This window comes from Vicia villosa, linkage group LG6 (assembly GCF_029867415.1).
Source record: "Vicia villosa cultivar HV-30 ecotype Madison, WI linkage group LG6, Vvil1.0, whole genome shotgun sequence".
Classification (NCBI taxonomy): domain Eukaryota; kingdom Viridiplantae; phylum Streptophyta; class Magnoliopsida; order Fabales; family Fabaceae; genus Vicia; species Vicia villosa.
This window is the reverse complement of record NC_081185.1, coordinates 101333612-101346610: the sequence shown is the minus strand read 5'-3', so window position 1 is coordinate 101346610 and position 12999 is coordinate 101333612. Positions and strand designations below refer to the sequence as shown.

The following is a 12999-nucleotide window of genomic DNA, read 5'->3' as shown; positions in this document are numbered from 1 at the left end:
AATATTTTGTATACACTTTGGTTCAATACAATATATTTAGGGATTTATATGGGTTATAAGTTCATCCTATAAAATCTTATATTTAGGGATTGTGTGATCTGTCCTAGATTTGCTTGAAGATTAGCTAGTGTTAAAATCTTCATAGGTCCTTGGTTAGCCCAATTAAAACCAAGATAGGTTGAATCTCAACCCGGTATCAAAAGCTTTAAAGGTTAGAGATATGCGCTACTAAAATATCACAGGTTTTTGGTTAGCCTAGTTAAAACCAAGGTGTTGAGCTTATATTTTTTGGAACTTGAAGACTCACTGCTCCAAGGTCCGTGTCCGTGAAAGTAAGACTAACTGCTTTAATCCATTGTTGATAAGGAATATTTTCTGCTTCACTCTCAACAACATATTGAATAAAAGATGCAAAAGCCCACATCCATCATCTTGTACTCCCTCCATTTATTATAAGTCGCTTTAGTCTTTTTACACATACCAAGGAAGTCATTATAGGATGGTCCAATATTACCCTTTTTAAAGTGACATTTAGAATCTATTTTTTCTAAATATACTAGATTAATCATTATGATTTAATGATGAAATATTTAAATTGTAGTTATTTCATCAATAAAAAATATACATGTCTTTCAAATTGTCCACATTGATAAAAAAAACTTCTTATTTTAAAATAAAAAATAAAATTCACTTTATTATTTTCTTTCTCTTAAATAAAGAATGTGTTTTTATCACCCATTCATTCTCTCTCTCTCTCTCTCTCTCTCTCTCTCTCTCTAACTAAAATTCATGATTTTTTTCCTCTTAACAAAATTAGGATACGGTAAACGACTCTAGAAGAAAAACTTGAAAATTTTGTAAATTTTATAATGATTAATCATTATGATTTGATGATGGAATATCTAGATTGCAGGTGTTTCATCAGCAAAAAAAAATACGTGTATTTTTAACTTACTACCACTATTAAAAAAATTCTTATTCTAAAAATAGTTAAATTCACTTTATTATTTTCTCTCTCTTGAATAAAGTCATTAAACTTGTCTTTTTTTTTATCCCCTTTCCTTATTTTTCTCTCTCTGAAACTAAAATTCACGATTTTTTCCCTTTCTAAAAAAAATTAGGATACACTAAACAACTATATTCGTGAAAAAAATCGGTTAGTTTTTTATATTAGGTTAATTATGATTTGATAATGGGATATTTAAATTGCACTTATTTAATCAACCAAAAATATATGTGTTTTTTAATTTACCACCATTAATAAAAAACTTCTTATTTTAAAATATATAAAAAATTAAATTCACATTATTATTTTCTTTTTCTTTAATATAGTCACTATACGGGTCTTTTTTACTCCATCGTTCCATATTTTTCTCCCTGTCAAACTAAAATCCATGATTTTTTCTCTCCCATAACAAAATTAGGATATGTTAAACAATCACGGATATTGGATAAGAAAATATCAGTGAAGAGAATACCAAGATGTATCTCACGATGCTCCAACATCTTACCTTAGCAATGAGTCTAGGGTTAAGGTATGCACGAAACATAGGAAAAATAAATGATCTCCTACGGGGTAATGAATAATTCGAGATTGGAAAAGTTATGTAGAGACATGCCAGATGTTAGAACATTTGGTCCAACATCTGACACCTAAAGTTATGATGAGATTGAGAAACAAAGTAACAAAACTTCTTAAGTGTCAAGTAATTTTTCAAATCAAGTATGGTTCTGAAAAGAAAAAGGGTATTATAGACATTTACATACGTGACAATTCATAGAAATCAAGGAAGTATGAAAAGGGGATGATTCTCTCTCTTGTAATCATTACTACATAAGAAACAAGGCGTTTTTTCCATATTTTAACTGAGGTTCAAAATCTCTCTGAGTCCACGCTCCTGAAGAAGTCTCTCTCTCTCTCTCTCTCTCTCTCTCTCTCTCTCTCTATCTCCCTCTTTTAGTTCACATAAACCGTTCATATGTCACATTAAATTTTCTCAAAAATGAGTCAACAATCAGATATCAACAAAATTCAAGGAGTCAAAATGGGAAAAAAATGCTCCTATAAGAAACCTAGGGTTTTTGAATCCAGTAAAATCACTAACAAGAAATATGCTATACATGATGTTGAACCTATTCAGATGATTGTTCTTGTCGATTTCTTTGAAAAAAAACACAAACGATCTGGTCTCAAGAGGCGAGTTCAACAAAACACTAAAACTTTCTTCTCAAGATACCTTTGTTCATGATTTTGATAATGTCATTAAAGAGATTGATGCTTATACTACTGAGTATGACAATGATTTTGAAAAAAATAATCACGATCAATATGTTGAACACAATGTTAAACAATCTGGTATGAAATCTAATGAACCTATTGATAAATCTCAATATACCAATTGTACTGAAAAACCCTAAAGTGGTTATGCATGTCCTTGATCATAAGTTGAATGAGAATATGGTTGAAAGAAATGAGTCTACAGATGAACTGAGAATGATAACCCTCAAAGCAACTAAGAACAAGACATTAAGGACGATGATAATTCCTTTGCCAACCTCATAAACAATATTGTTGAAGAAAAGGCTGCTCCAAAACTCTTAGCTTTTTGAAAAGCGTTGTTGAGTCTATTAGTGATAAAAAATAAAAGGAAAGAGCAAAAAACTGATTCTTCAAAGAAAATTGTGTAACTGACAACACTTAGGATAAATCCTATAAAAGAAAAGGAAGAAAGTCCTTGTCAAACTGCTCTTGTGAAGAATATTACTCCTCAGATATCATCTGTTAGTAAGAGAAGAAAGATTAAAGAGAAGAATGTTGAGAAGTATCACAAGAGGACAATTATTGTGTCAAGTGACTCTGAAAAACATGTTGAAACAAATGTCTAGGACAGTGTGTCCACCATCATAAGGAAGGTTGGAGGAAAAAGGATTTAGTTGAATGTTGATGATGCTCCATTGGATAATGTATCATTCCATTCTGAAGCAAGTGCTCATAAGTGGAAATTTGTGTATCAAATAAGGACTTTTTGTGAAAGAGAGTTGGGCAAAGATGTCCTTGAGTGGAAAGAAGTCATAAAACTGCTAAAGGACTCAAAATTGATGAAGATAGTCTCAAACATAGGACCTCGCTATGAAATACTAGTTAAAATATTTATTATGAACCTATCACTTGTGTGCAGGATTAAAGGAAGTCAAGAGTATGTGAAGGTATAATTGAGAGGAAAATGTGTGAAGTTTTCACCTTTCATTATTGATGCTTATCTGGAAGAAACAAGTCATTTGAATATGATAGATTCATTTCCATGGACAAGATTGCAAGTGAAATAAAGTCCCAACAATGGGCTGTCTTTTAGAAAATTGAATGTGAAATATGATGTTGTGAACAAAATAGGTGTTGCAAATTGGGCTCCAACCAACCACGGTTCTAGCATTACTCCTGCATTGGCCAAGCTAATCTATCAAATTGGAACAAAGTCTAAGTTAAACTTTGGAGAGTATATCTTCACCTAGATCATGAAACATGCATATTCATTTGATGTGAAGCTACCAATTTCTTTTCCTTGTCTGATCACTGGGATCATCTTGAAACAACACCATGATGTTTTGGATTCTCAAGAAATTAAAAGCCAACATGTTTTGCCTCTTACTATTTACAAGAAGTTGCTTGTGAGGTTACATGTCAAAGACATTATGGTCAAGCATTAAGGTCAGACTGCTGGTGCAAGTTTTTCATCTGTATCCAAAGCAACAAAAAATAATGTATTGTTTGAAATTATGGAAATTTCTAAGGATCTTCAAGAGACTATTACTGCTAGTATTACCAAAAAAAGGAATATAGATAAACTAATCAAAAGATTGTCCAAAGAGAAGGAAGTTGACAAGGAATAAGAGGCTAAAAGTAAAGAGGGAGAAAAATTGTCTATAAGTGATGGAGACTATGAGAGCTTAGAAACCTCAAGTGAAGAAGTTGAGAGTGGGAAAGAGGAACCTGGGAGTGAATCTAGAAGTGAAGAAGAGGGTGGCTCTGAAGAGTAAGTTGTTTATTGTTGTCAACCAGGATATGCCATACATCTGGTTGGCATGTGGTGCTTGAAGTAGAAGGCTTCTGTTTGAACTACATTTTTTTTTATTACCTTTCATTTGAATTTTTGGCCTTGCATGGGAATATTTTGATGTAATTGTTATGTAACCTTAAGTTTGATATGTACTTCTCAACCAAGTATGACAAAGGGTTGAATGTCAAGCACTAATGTTATCGTGTTCAACGTCATGTTTGTTTACTCTTGTTGTGATATATGTATGTGCTAACATACTAACCTCTGTGATGACTTAACAATATTTTTGAGGAATACCTTTACCAATTTATGGAAAAAGGGGGAGTAATGGTCTGTTGGGGGTAGTTTTTCTGAGTACTAACTACTAATTGTGAGGAGCTGATATTTACTGATTTCTAATGTATTTTGTACTAACTGTTGCAATTGATACTAATTGTTCTTGTTTTTTGGTTTCAGAGGAAAGCACACACGCTGAAGCATCTTGTCTATCATCTGGCCCAAATTTGTATGTGCTGATATGATTATGTGTTATTAGTAGCTTCCGATCTTTGACTAGTGACTACTTACTGTGTGTGCATGTATGACTAACCTATTATGAATGATTACATGTTAACTATTTATGGGAGAATTATGTGTCAATTGATTGATATGTAGCAACTTCCATGATACTGATTTATGTTGCTTATGTTATTGATGAATGCTCTGATGGTTATACTTATGTTATTGATGTATGTTCTGAGTATGGAATTTCTTGGTACTCAAATTTTTTGTTGCTTGAAGAGTTGTTTTGTCAAAATTTGTTAAATGAAGAGATTGTAGGTCCTTTTGGATTGACTGAATTATGCAAAAACAACATCGAGTTTGTTAAAAGGGGACACATGCGTGACACGATGTTCCAACATGTGTATAGCAACATTTGGTCTTTGACAACAGACAAATGCGATTGTAGTATTGGTTCTGATTTATTCTATCCATGATTCACTCTACAAAAAGATCTACAATTCATGAAGAAGAGTTAATTTAGATGTATTGGTGCAACATATGGAACACAATGTTTCATCATATGTGCAGTGCAACATCTGGCCCTGTTCTAATTGGGATTCAATCAGATTCATTACAGATTGTATAACAATGTTTATGTGATTTGTTTGACATCTGTTGAAGATCAAAATATATTTAAGTTGAGATATAAGTTTGAATTTGAAATATAAGAAACCATATTTTTTTGTTGGATATTTATATGAAAAAAATCATATCCAACAATATCTGCTATTATTTTAGACAAATATCCAATGAGAACAAGCCCATAAGACATTTCTATATAAGGAGACTTAATTCTCATGTTTATGCTGAGTTTTATGTCCAATATTAAGATCTTGGTGCCTAGTCTTTTGTTTCTTGTATTCCACGCTAATGTAATCATAAGGATTGATGTTGAATCTATCTGTTGTACATCACTCTATGTTTCAGTAACTTGGCATAATTGTTTGGTTTGTCTTAGTTGAGTTATAAATTCAATTATCAATATAATTATTATTGAAGTTGATCACAAGAGGGTTAGTGATTGAGAGAAAGTGAGAAGGGGTCTCATATTCAGGGTGAGTCCTAAATAGAAAGTCATTAGGATTAGGGAGATGCATTTTACATCATGAGGTTGGTGTTCATAGAAGACTAATTGTACTAATTCTTTGTAGTGAATTTTCTTTTTTAGGTAGAGTGCCCTCCAAACGTAGGTGTGGTTTCATCTAAATGGGTTACTAATCTCTTATATTATTTTAGCTTTATGCATTGGGTTATTATTGTTGTTATTCTACTATCTTATTGGTTTAACAAGTTAGACCAGTTGTTCCAACTTCGTGTTCAACATCTCCTTAGGAAAAAATTCAGTTAGCCCGATATAAAATCAAGGTTTAGGTTCGTGAGCTCATCTCGGTGTTAAAAGCTCTCAATTTTTGTTTAGAAGCTTGAAGACTAATCGCACTAAGATTCATATGGAAAGGGGACTAACATCTTCAATCTTCCGTTTGGATAGAAGACTCACCGCTTCACTTTATAGTTTGATGTTTGGTTAGAAATTAGCCTTAAACTTCATTTTTCCTCGTATAAGGGGATTCGTGAGTCTAACCTACTAAAAACTCTCAAGTTTATTGGATATTCTCAAGATTAGTTCTTGGGGAAATGAGTATGTCATTTCTTTGTTTGACCAAACCTCTTTAACTTGTGTTCTCTTTTTTTCTCTTAACTCTTCATTTTCCGCAATTTACATTTTGTAAGTTTATTTTTCCTCTGCTTAATATTAAAATAATTTTTAAAATATTTTTAAACTCTGATTTTAATACCAAAAGTTTTTTCTAAATCATATTTTTATGAAACACACAATTCACTCCACCCCTCTATCATATTTTTAGTCTCTTGCGCGTGAAGTCACATGTCCAGCAGAAAGTATAAGAGAAAATAACACACACTAACGATCCACATCGATGCGGAACGGAAAAACAAAGGCACTTACACTAGGGATGAGAAACAACCCCATGAGAAAAACATAGTAGAAAAAGGAAAGAAAAGTAAAGTTTGAGAAAACTTCATCATTTACACATCAACCAAAGAGACCCCCAACTTTAAAAAAATATATATCTTCTAAATTTCTTTTATCTTTTAGAAAATTTATTCTTATAACTTTTTTATTGTATTTTTTTATTTTCTATCTAAAAAAATATTAATCTAAAATATCAAATATATAAAAAATAGACTTGAAAAAAATGACTTTTAAATTGGTGAAACAAGCAAATTGAACTTAACGAGATGAACCTGACGAGTTGAACCTAATTATTCGTGAACTTAAAGAGTCGAGCTTAAGCTTAAAAAAATGGTTCATGTCAAACTCGAACCAAGATTTGAGTTAAACCAATTCTTAAGGAGTCGAGCAGGACTGAGGCAAGTTCGACTCGACTCGGCTCATTTCCAACCATATTTAAACAGTATAAAAATAAATATTAATTTTTTTTAATATTTAAAAAAATTCATAAAAATTATTTTAAAAAAAAATTAAGTTAAAACAAACTACCCTTAATTTAATCCAATTTTATGAACTTTGCAAAAATGCAAAATTAACTTAGTTTGAGTTAATTGATTTATCGTGACTTGTCCAAAAAGAAAAGTGCTTATTCTTGTTTTCCTGCTTAGGACCATTCTCAACCTCAACAAAACACACTCACACTCTTTTCTCTCTTCTCGCCTCTTCAATCGACGCTACCGTTTTCCCCTTCTCTGGTAATTTACCTATCTCTCTCTTTCTCTCTCTATGTTTAGGGTTACAAACTTACATTAAGATGTGTGATGCTAGATTTCATAATGGGTTTAAACTTTCGATTCAGATTGTACTGTGATTTTGTGGAATTTAGGTTTTTGATAAATGTCTCTTTAACTTTCTGTTCTTAGCTGTTACTAGAATTCTTTATTTTTTCAGAGTGTTTTCAGATTTTTTCTAATCTAGCGGTTGTATGTTATTGCCATGTATCATGTTTTTTTTTTTGCTTGGCATAGATTTGTGTAATTTATATGATTTTTTGTGTATTGAATTTTAAGAGAATAGAGAAAAGAAAATCATGACCCTTGTATTGTTTGCAGCTTCTGAATTCTGCAACTGTTTGTGCTATTGATTTTACCTACTTGTCTATGAGATGAATGTGTTAGAGTTCTTATAATGATGGAAGTTCTTATGGCAGTTATATTGATTAATTTTGGAATAAATAGAGAAATGGTAGGAGAAACCGACTATGGGGTAGTTATTGAGTGATTTTGGGTGGGAAAGAACAAGATCTTGAATTCTTAGAGGGAGAGACCAAGACTTTAGAATTTCTTGGATAGGAACAGAGTAGTCAATAGCAGCCAATAGAGGTTCTATCCCACTATAGTTGAACAGAGCGGATGCCGGCCGCTATAGGAAGAGCCTTAGCGGTCCAGAACACTATAGTGGTCGCTATAGGGTAAATAGCGGGTAGTGGAGGTGGAGCAGTTCCCAGCCTAAGCGGTTTCTATTGTGCTATCCTTTTACCCTCTGAAAAACTGAAATTAACCGTTAAACTTAAAACATTTTAAGTGTAATTTTGAGTTTTTCAATCAAATTGGAGTTGAGACTCAACCCTAACCTTCCTTTTCCAACATTTCTGCACTTCAGCTGTTCCAAAGAAAAATCACAAGTTCCTTCCTCACCTCTCTCGCCACGTCATTCTTCCCTTTTCACTTCTTATGTTTATAAATATTATTCATGTAATTTGTCCAAAAAATGATCAAATAGTGGACATCCCGCTATACGTTATCCCAATATCCCATTTTTAGGGCCAGCCGCTCCACACCACTATCCGGGATTGGCTACTCTGGACAAAATTACTTTATCTAATCTATCATTGTCTCTCTAAGCTTTCTTTGATGTACTAATGTGTTAATTCTATATTAATAATATTAATTGTTGTTCTAGAGAAATTCTGCAGAGAATAGTACTCCTTGTGAATTTGAACTACAATCTTGATGTTGTTGCCATATATATTTCAGTCTTGCTTTCAGTTTCCTGCTTGTATGTTGAAGCACAGTATTCTTTGACCATATAATGCTCCTTGTTACATATGTGAATTCAAACTATAGTTTGATGTTGTTGTCATATACTTCAGTCTTGCTCTCAGTTTACTAGTATTTTGGAAGCACTATATTCTTTGACCATTAATCGTGGAGCTACCTCTTTTTCTTTCATAGTGATGCTTTAATCTCTAATTCAAATTGGAAAAACTATACGGAGGATTTGGATGAATATAGATCAGTATCCAGGGTTACTTACTTCGCTGAAGTTTCCAACTTTGTCTTGATGATTTTGAAGCTTTTTATTATTTAATTGAGGTTGAAGCTATTTCTAGGTTGATTTTTTATTTATAAGAATCAATGAGAAACTCAAAATAACTTACTATTGATATGTAACCAAAATTTTGGAGAAGGAGGAGTTATCACCCAAAATTGCAATTCAATTAATTTATCATGTATAAAAACTAGTTCTAGCTATGTTTTCTTCTACAAAAGTGTTGTTTCATTCAAATTCTTCTCTCTTTCTTTTCATTTGCCAAGAAATACTTTATTCAGTCTACTTGTTTTTTCCATTGCTTTGTAAAAACTCAGATCAAAATGTCTCGAAGATATGATAGCCGTACAACAATATTTTCACCCGAAGGACGCCTTTATCAAGTGGAGTATGCAATGGAAGCTATTGGAAATGCTGGCACTGCAATAGGAATCTTGTCAAAAGATGGAGTCGTTTTAGTTGGCGAGAAGAAGGTAACATCCAAGCTGCTTCAAACCTCAACTTCAACTGAGAAAATGTACAAGATCGATGATCATGTTGCATGTGCTGTTGCCGGTATCATGTCCGATGCCAACATCCTAATCAACACCGCTAGGATCCAAGCACAGCGTTACTCATTTGCGTACCAAGAGCCTATGCCTGTTGAGCAGCTGGTTCAATCTCTCTGTGATACTAAGCAAGGTTACACACAATTTGGCGGTCTCCGTCCTTTTGGAGTTTCTTTCCTGTTTGCAGGCTGGGACAAAAATTTCGGCTTTCAACTTTACATGAGTGATCCTAGTGGAAATTATGGAGGTTGGAAAGCCGGTGCTATTGGTGCCAACAATCAGGCAGCACAGTCAATTCTAAAACAGGACTACAAGGATGATATCTCAAGGGAAGAAGCGGTTCAACTTGCATTGAAGGTACTGAGTAAAACTATGGACACCACTAGTCTTACCTCGGATAAGCTTGAACTTGCAGAAGTTTTTCTTTCACCCTCTGGAAAAGTCAAGTATCAAGTTTGCTCCTCAGAGAATTTGACTAAGCTGTTGGTGAAGTCCGGAGTGACCCAACCCGCAACAGACACTGCTTAGCTTTCTGTTCTATGTCACGGGTAATTTACTTATGAACACTTCCGACGTGTGAAACTGTTCCAAACTTTTTTTTTTAAATATTAAAACTTGTAAACTTCTCATATCTTGGTGATGCTAATGACTTTGTATTTCGTATACTCTTTGATTTTAAGGACATAGATCTATGATATTTGCTCCTGTTTTTCTATTTTGGTTTCTACTGATTCTTCTTTTCTTGTCCCTGGTATCTATATGTTAAGACGAGTCATGTTAGGAATTGGAATTTTTGTTAGTGTTAGCGGTGTCGCTTGAACTAATTTATTTATCTATTATCTATCATTTGTTACTTTATATAGAAACGATGACCCTTTTGTGTCACATGCCGTATTATCAAGCCCTCATCTGTCGGTCATTTTTAATCCGACTCTGATTTTTCACACGTTCATCCCACTAGTTAAGTTAAAAAGGGAAGTATATATGTGCTTCACTGTTATGCGTGTTGTATAAAGTTATAAAATAGCATGAGAAGTTTGTACAACTATATTTTTTACACACGGCAGATTTTTCCAAGCTTGCCATGTGAAATTCTTTGTTATTGATTAAAAATATAGGCATAAAGGAGTTCATTCCATACATCAGGAACTCCTGGTAGGCACCAATGTATGCAATCTGCATAACCATTTGGATTCGATATCTGTTCTTGAGTTAGAGGCTCCCACTGTTTCCTATAGATAGATGGGTGACCTTCTTTTCTGTATTCTGATAGTTGTGTGATGTTAAGCATTTGAACATTCAAACCTCTTGTTTTCAAATCATCAAGCACTTTTTCCACCACTTGCATCATTTTAGGATCAGACCCTTTTCCCCAATACCCTTCTTTCGCAATCATATCGGTTTCTTTGTAGCAATTATCTCCCTTAGTAGCTCCCCATTCCTCCGCCCTGCAAACTTTTTTTGTATTACAAATCTATTATGTTCATTGAATAGGTTATAGTTGTAGAGTTTTTACCTATCATGAGTGGGTGACATGCTAACGAAAAACAAATTGGTCTTGTTACGATCGACGTGAACTTCCAACCAGTCAGACCAAGTCCTCATAGCCATTTCATAAACTCTCAACATTTCAACTCTTTTATAAACCGCATTTGTGTCGCCAAATGATCCCCACCTGCATGTGTTCAACTAAAATTGTGTCACAATCATATAATCAATTTCTGAAGTTGGTAACAATAGTGATGATTGAGCTAGTTGAACTTACAGAACATTCATAAGAGGTCTTCTCCACCATAGGTAAGTGTTGAAAACTATATAGTCTGCATTAGTCCAATACCTTGCATGCTTTTCAATGGCCTTGATTCTAACTGTTCTTTCAGGTACCCTATGATTTACCGGATCATCCGAGTTTGATTCTACTAGTAACGGAGACCAGTAATTTTCAATGGTTGCATTATATTCCTTCATAAAATTTGTCAATTATCCAATTATCAGCAACATAAAAAATATTTATGTTTCTAATGCTTGTTAGGAGGTTGAAGACTTACTTTGATTTTGAAAATGTTCAGTGAACCATTGGCAATGGATTGCATGGATTTGACAGATGAGGGGAGTGCGGAATCAACAAGACAAACCATAGAAACCCATTGACCTCTGTTGAGTGAATCTCCCACGAAAACTAGCCTCTTGTTCCTTAGCCTTTCAAGCAATTTTGTGGCATTGAACCTTTTTAACATAGAAATAATAACCACATTCCACACAAAGCTCAAAAACAAAGCCAACCCTGATTAATCATATCATAAATATAGGTATATATAAACCATAACAACAATCAATTTTTTTTAAATGTTCAATTTATTTGTAGCTCTACCAAATTCACAAATTTTCAAGTTTAATCCCTACAAATATTATTTTTTCTTCCAATTTTGCTTTAATAGATACTAAATACAGGAATTAAAAACACCAAATTTTAACTAATTCTTAAAATCATGTAGGGACTAAACTCAAATTATTGACAATTTTTGTTACTATAAAAAACTTATATAAAAAAAGAGGCATGCATGTTCGAACCGGCATACTAGCATAGAAGAGAGGTGTTGCATGTTCGAACATGCACACTAGCATACTATCTTCGTAGTGTTTTATCATCTGAGTTGCGCTTATAGTTACTAAAAGTTAATTGAATCCTTAAAATAATATCATTTATGATGAGAGAAATAGAAGAAAAAAAAACCTAGGCAAGTCACATTGGTGAGGCTTCCATCTCCAATTTTGATAACTCAAATCCTTCCTTCCAAATTTCTCACAAGCCAATTGATCTGACATGAAACTACACTGCTTCTCTTTGTATAAAGGATAAGATTCATTATCAAAAACCCACTTACCAGAAAACAAGTCACACTTTGAAGAAGACAATGATTCAATAGACACATTAATTTTTTGAGATACTTTTTCTTCTCCTCTATCTTGTGTTAGATAAATTGTTGTGATAACTAAAAGAGTGGCTAAGATTGCTACAAAAGAATGAAAAATGTTTTTGATTCCCCAAGTGCTTCCTATTACTACTATTTGGTGTGCCTTTGCAATTGTCATTTTGGTTTCTTTGTTTGATTTTCTAAGTGCTTTTTTAAGTGCTAAGAACATTTGCACCATCTCTTTCTCTTTTATGAAGCTTCTTTCCAATCGGTTGGTGAATAAGATTTATGTTATATATTATTATATTATGTAGCTAACTTCTCCACTAAAAGTAGTAGGTAAATTATGATGCATTTTGAAGTTTTTGTTGTTGACATAACCATATGAATCTAAATGGTAGCTTCTAATTTTTTGATGTAGAAAAAGCAATAATGGGATTTAATATTGAATAAAATGTAACAACTAAAGTAACTAAGTTAATATTTAAAGAAGTTGTTCTATAAAAAATGCAATAACGTCAATTAGTTTGTTATCTACTTATATGTTTTTTAGTTCTACACCATGATCCGCCAAACATAAATCTTTAGATTAATCTAACTTTTTTGAGAGTGATATGTTTACTGTGTTCGATGAA

The 12999-nt window shown here is 32.9% G+C and overlaps 2 protein-coding genes across 2 annotated transcripts; one reads left to right on the top strand and one right to left on the bottom strand.

The window, feature by feature from the left end:
* Window positions 1-7181: 7181 nt before the first annotated feature.
* On the top strand, window positions 7182-10146 carry LOC131609418 (proteasome subunit alpha type-4-like). The gene is made up of 2 exons (XM_058881112.1): window positions 7182-7325; window positions 9219-10146. Exon 2 carries the CDS (start codon window positions 9225-9227, stop codon window positions 9975-9977), a length of 753 nt encoding a protein of 250 aa, XP_058737095.1. The 5' UTR covers window positions 7182-7325; window positions 9219-9224; the 3' UTR covers window positions 9978-10146.
* A 288-nt stretch (window positions 10147-10434) lies between these two features.
* LOC131609417 (protein trichome birefringence-like 34) lies at window positions 10435-12647 on the bottom strand. The gene is made up of 5 exons (XM_058881111.1): window positions 12184-12647; window positions 11498-11675; window positions 11215-11411; window positions 10966-11124; window positions 10435-10897 (listed from the first exon to the last, which is right to left on the bottom strand). Exons 1-5 carry the CDS (start codon window positions 12600-12602, stop codon window positions 10549-10551), a joined length of 1302 nt encoding a protein of 433 aa, XP_058737094.1. The 5' UTR covers window positions 12603-12647; the 3' UTR covers window positions 10435-10548.
* Window positions 12648-12999: the final 352 nt, after the last annotated feature.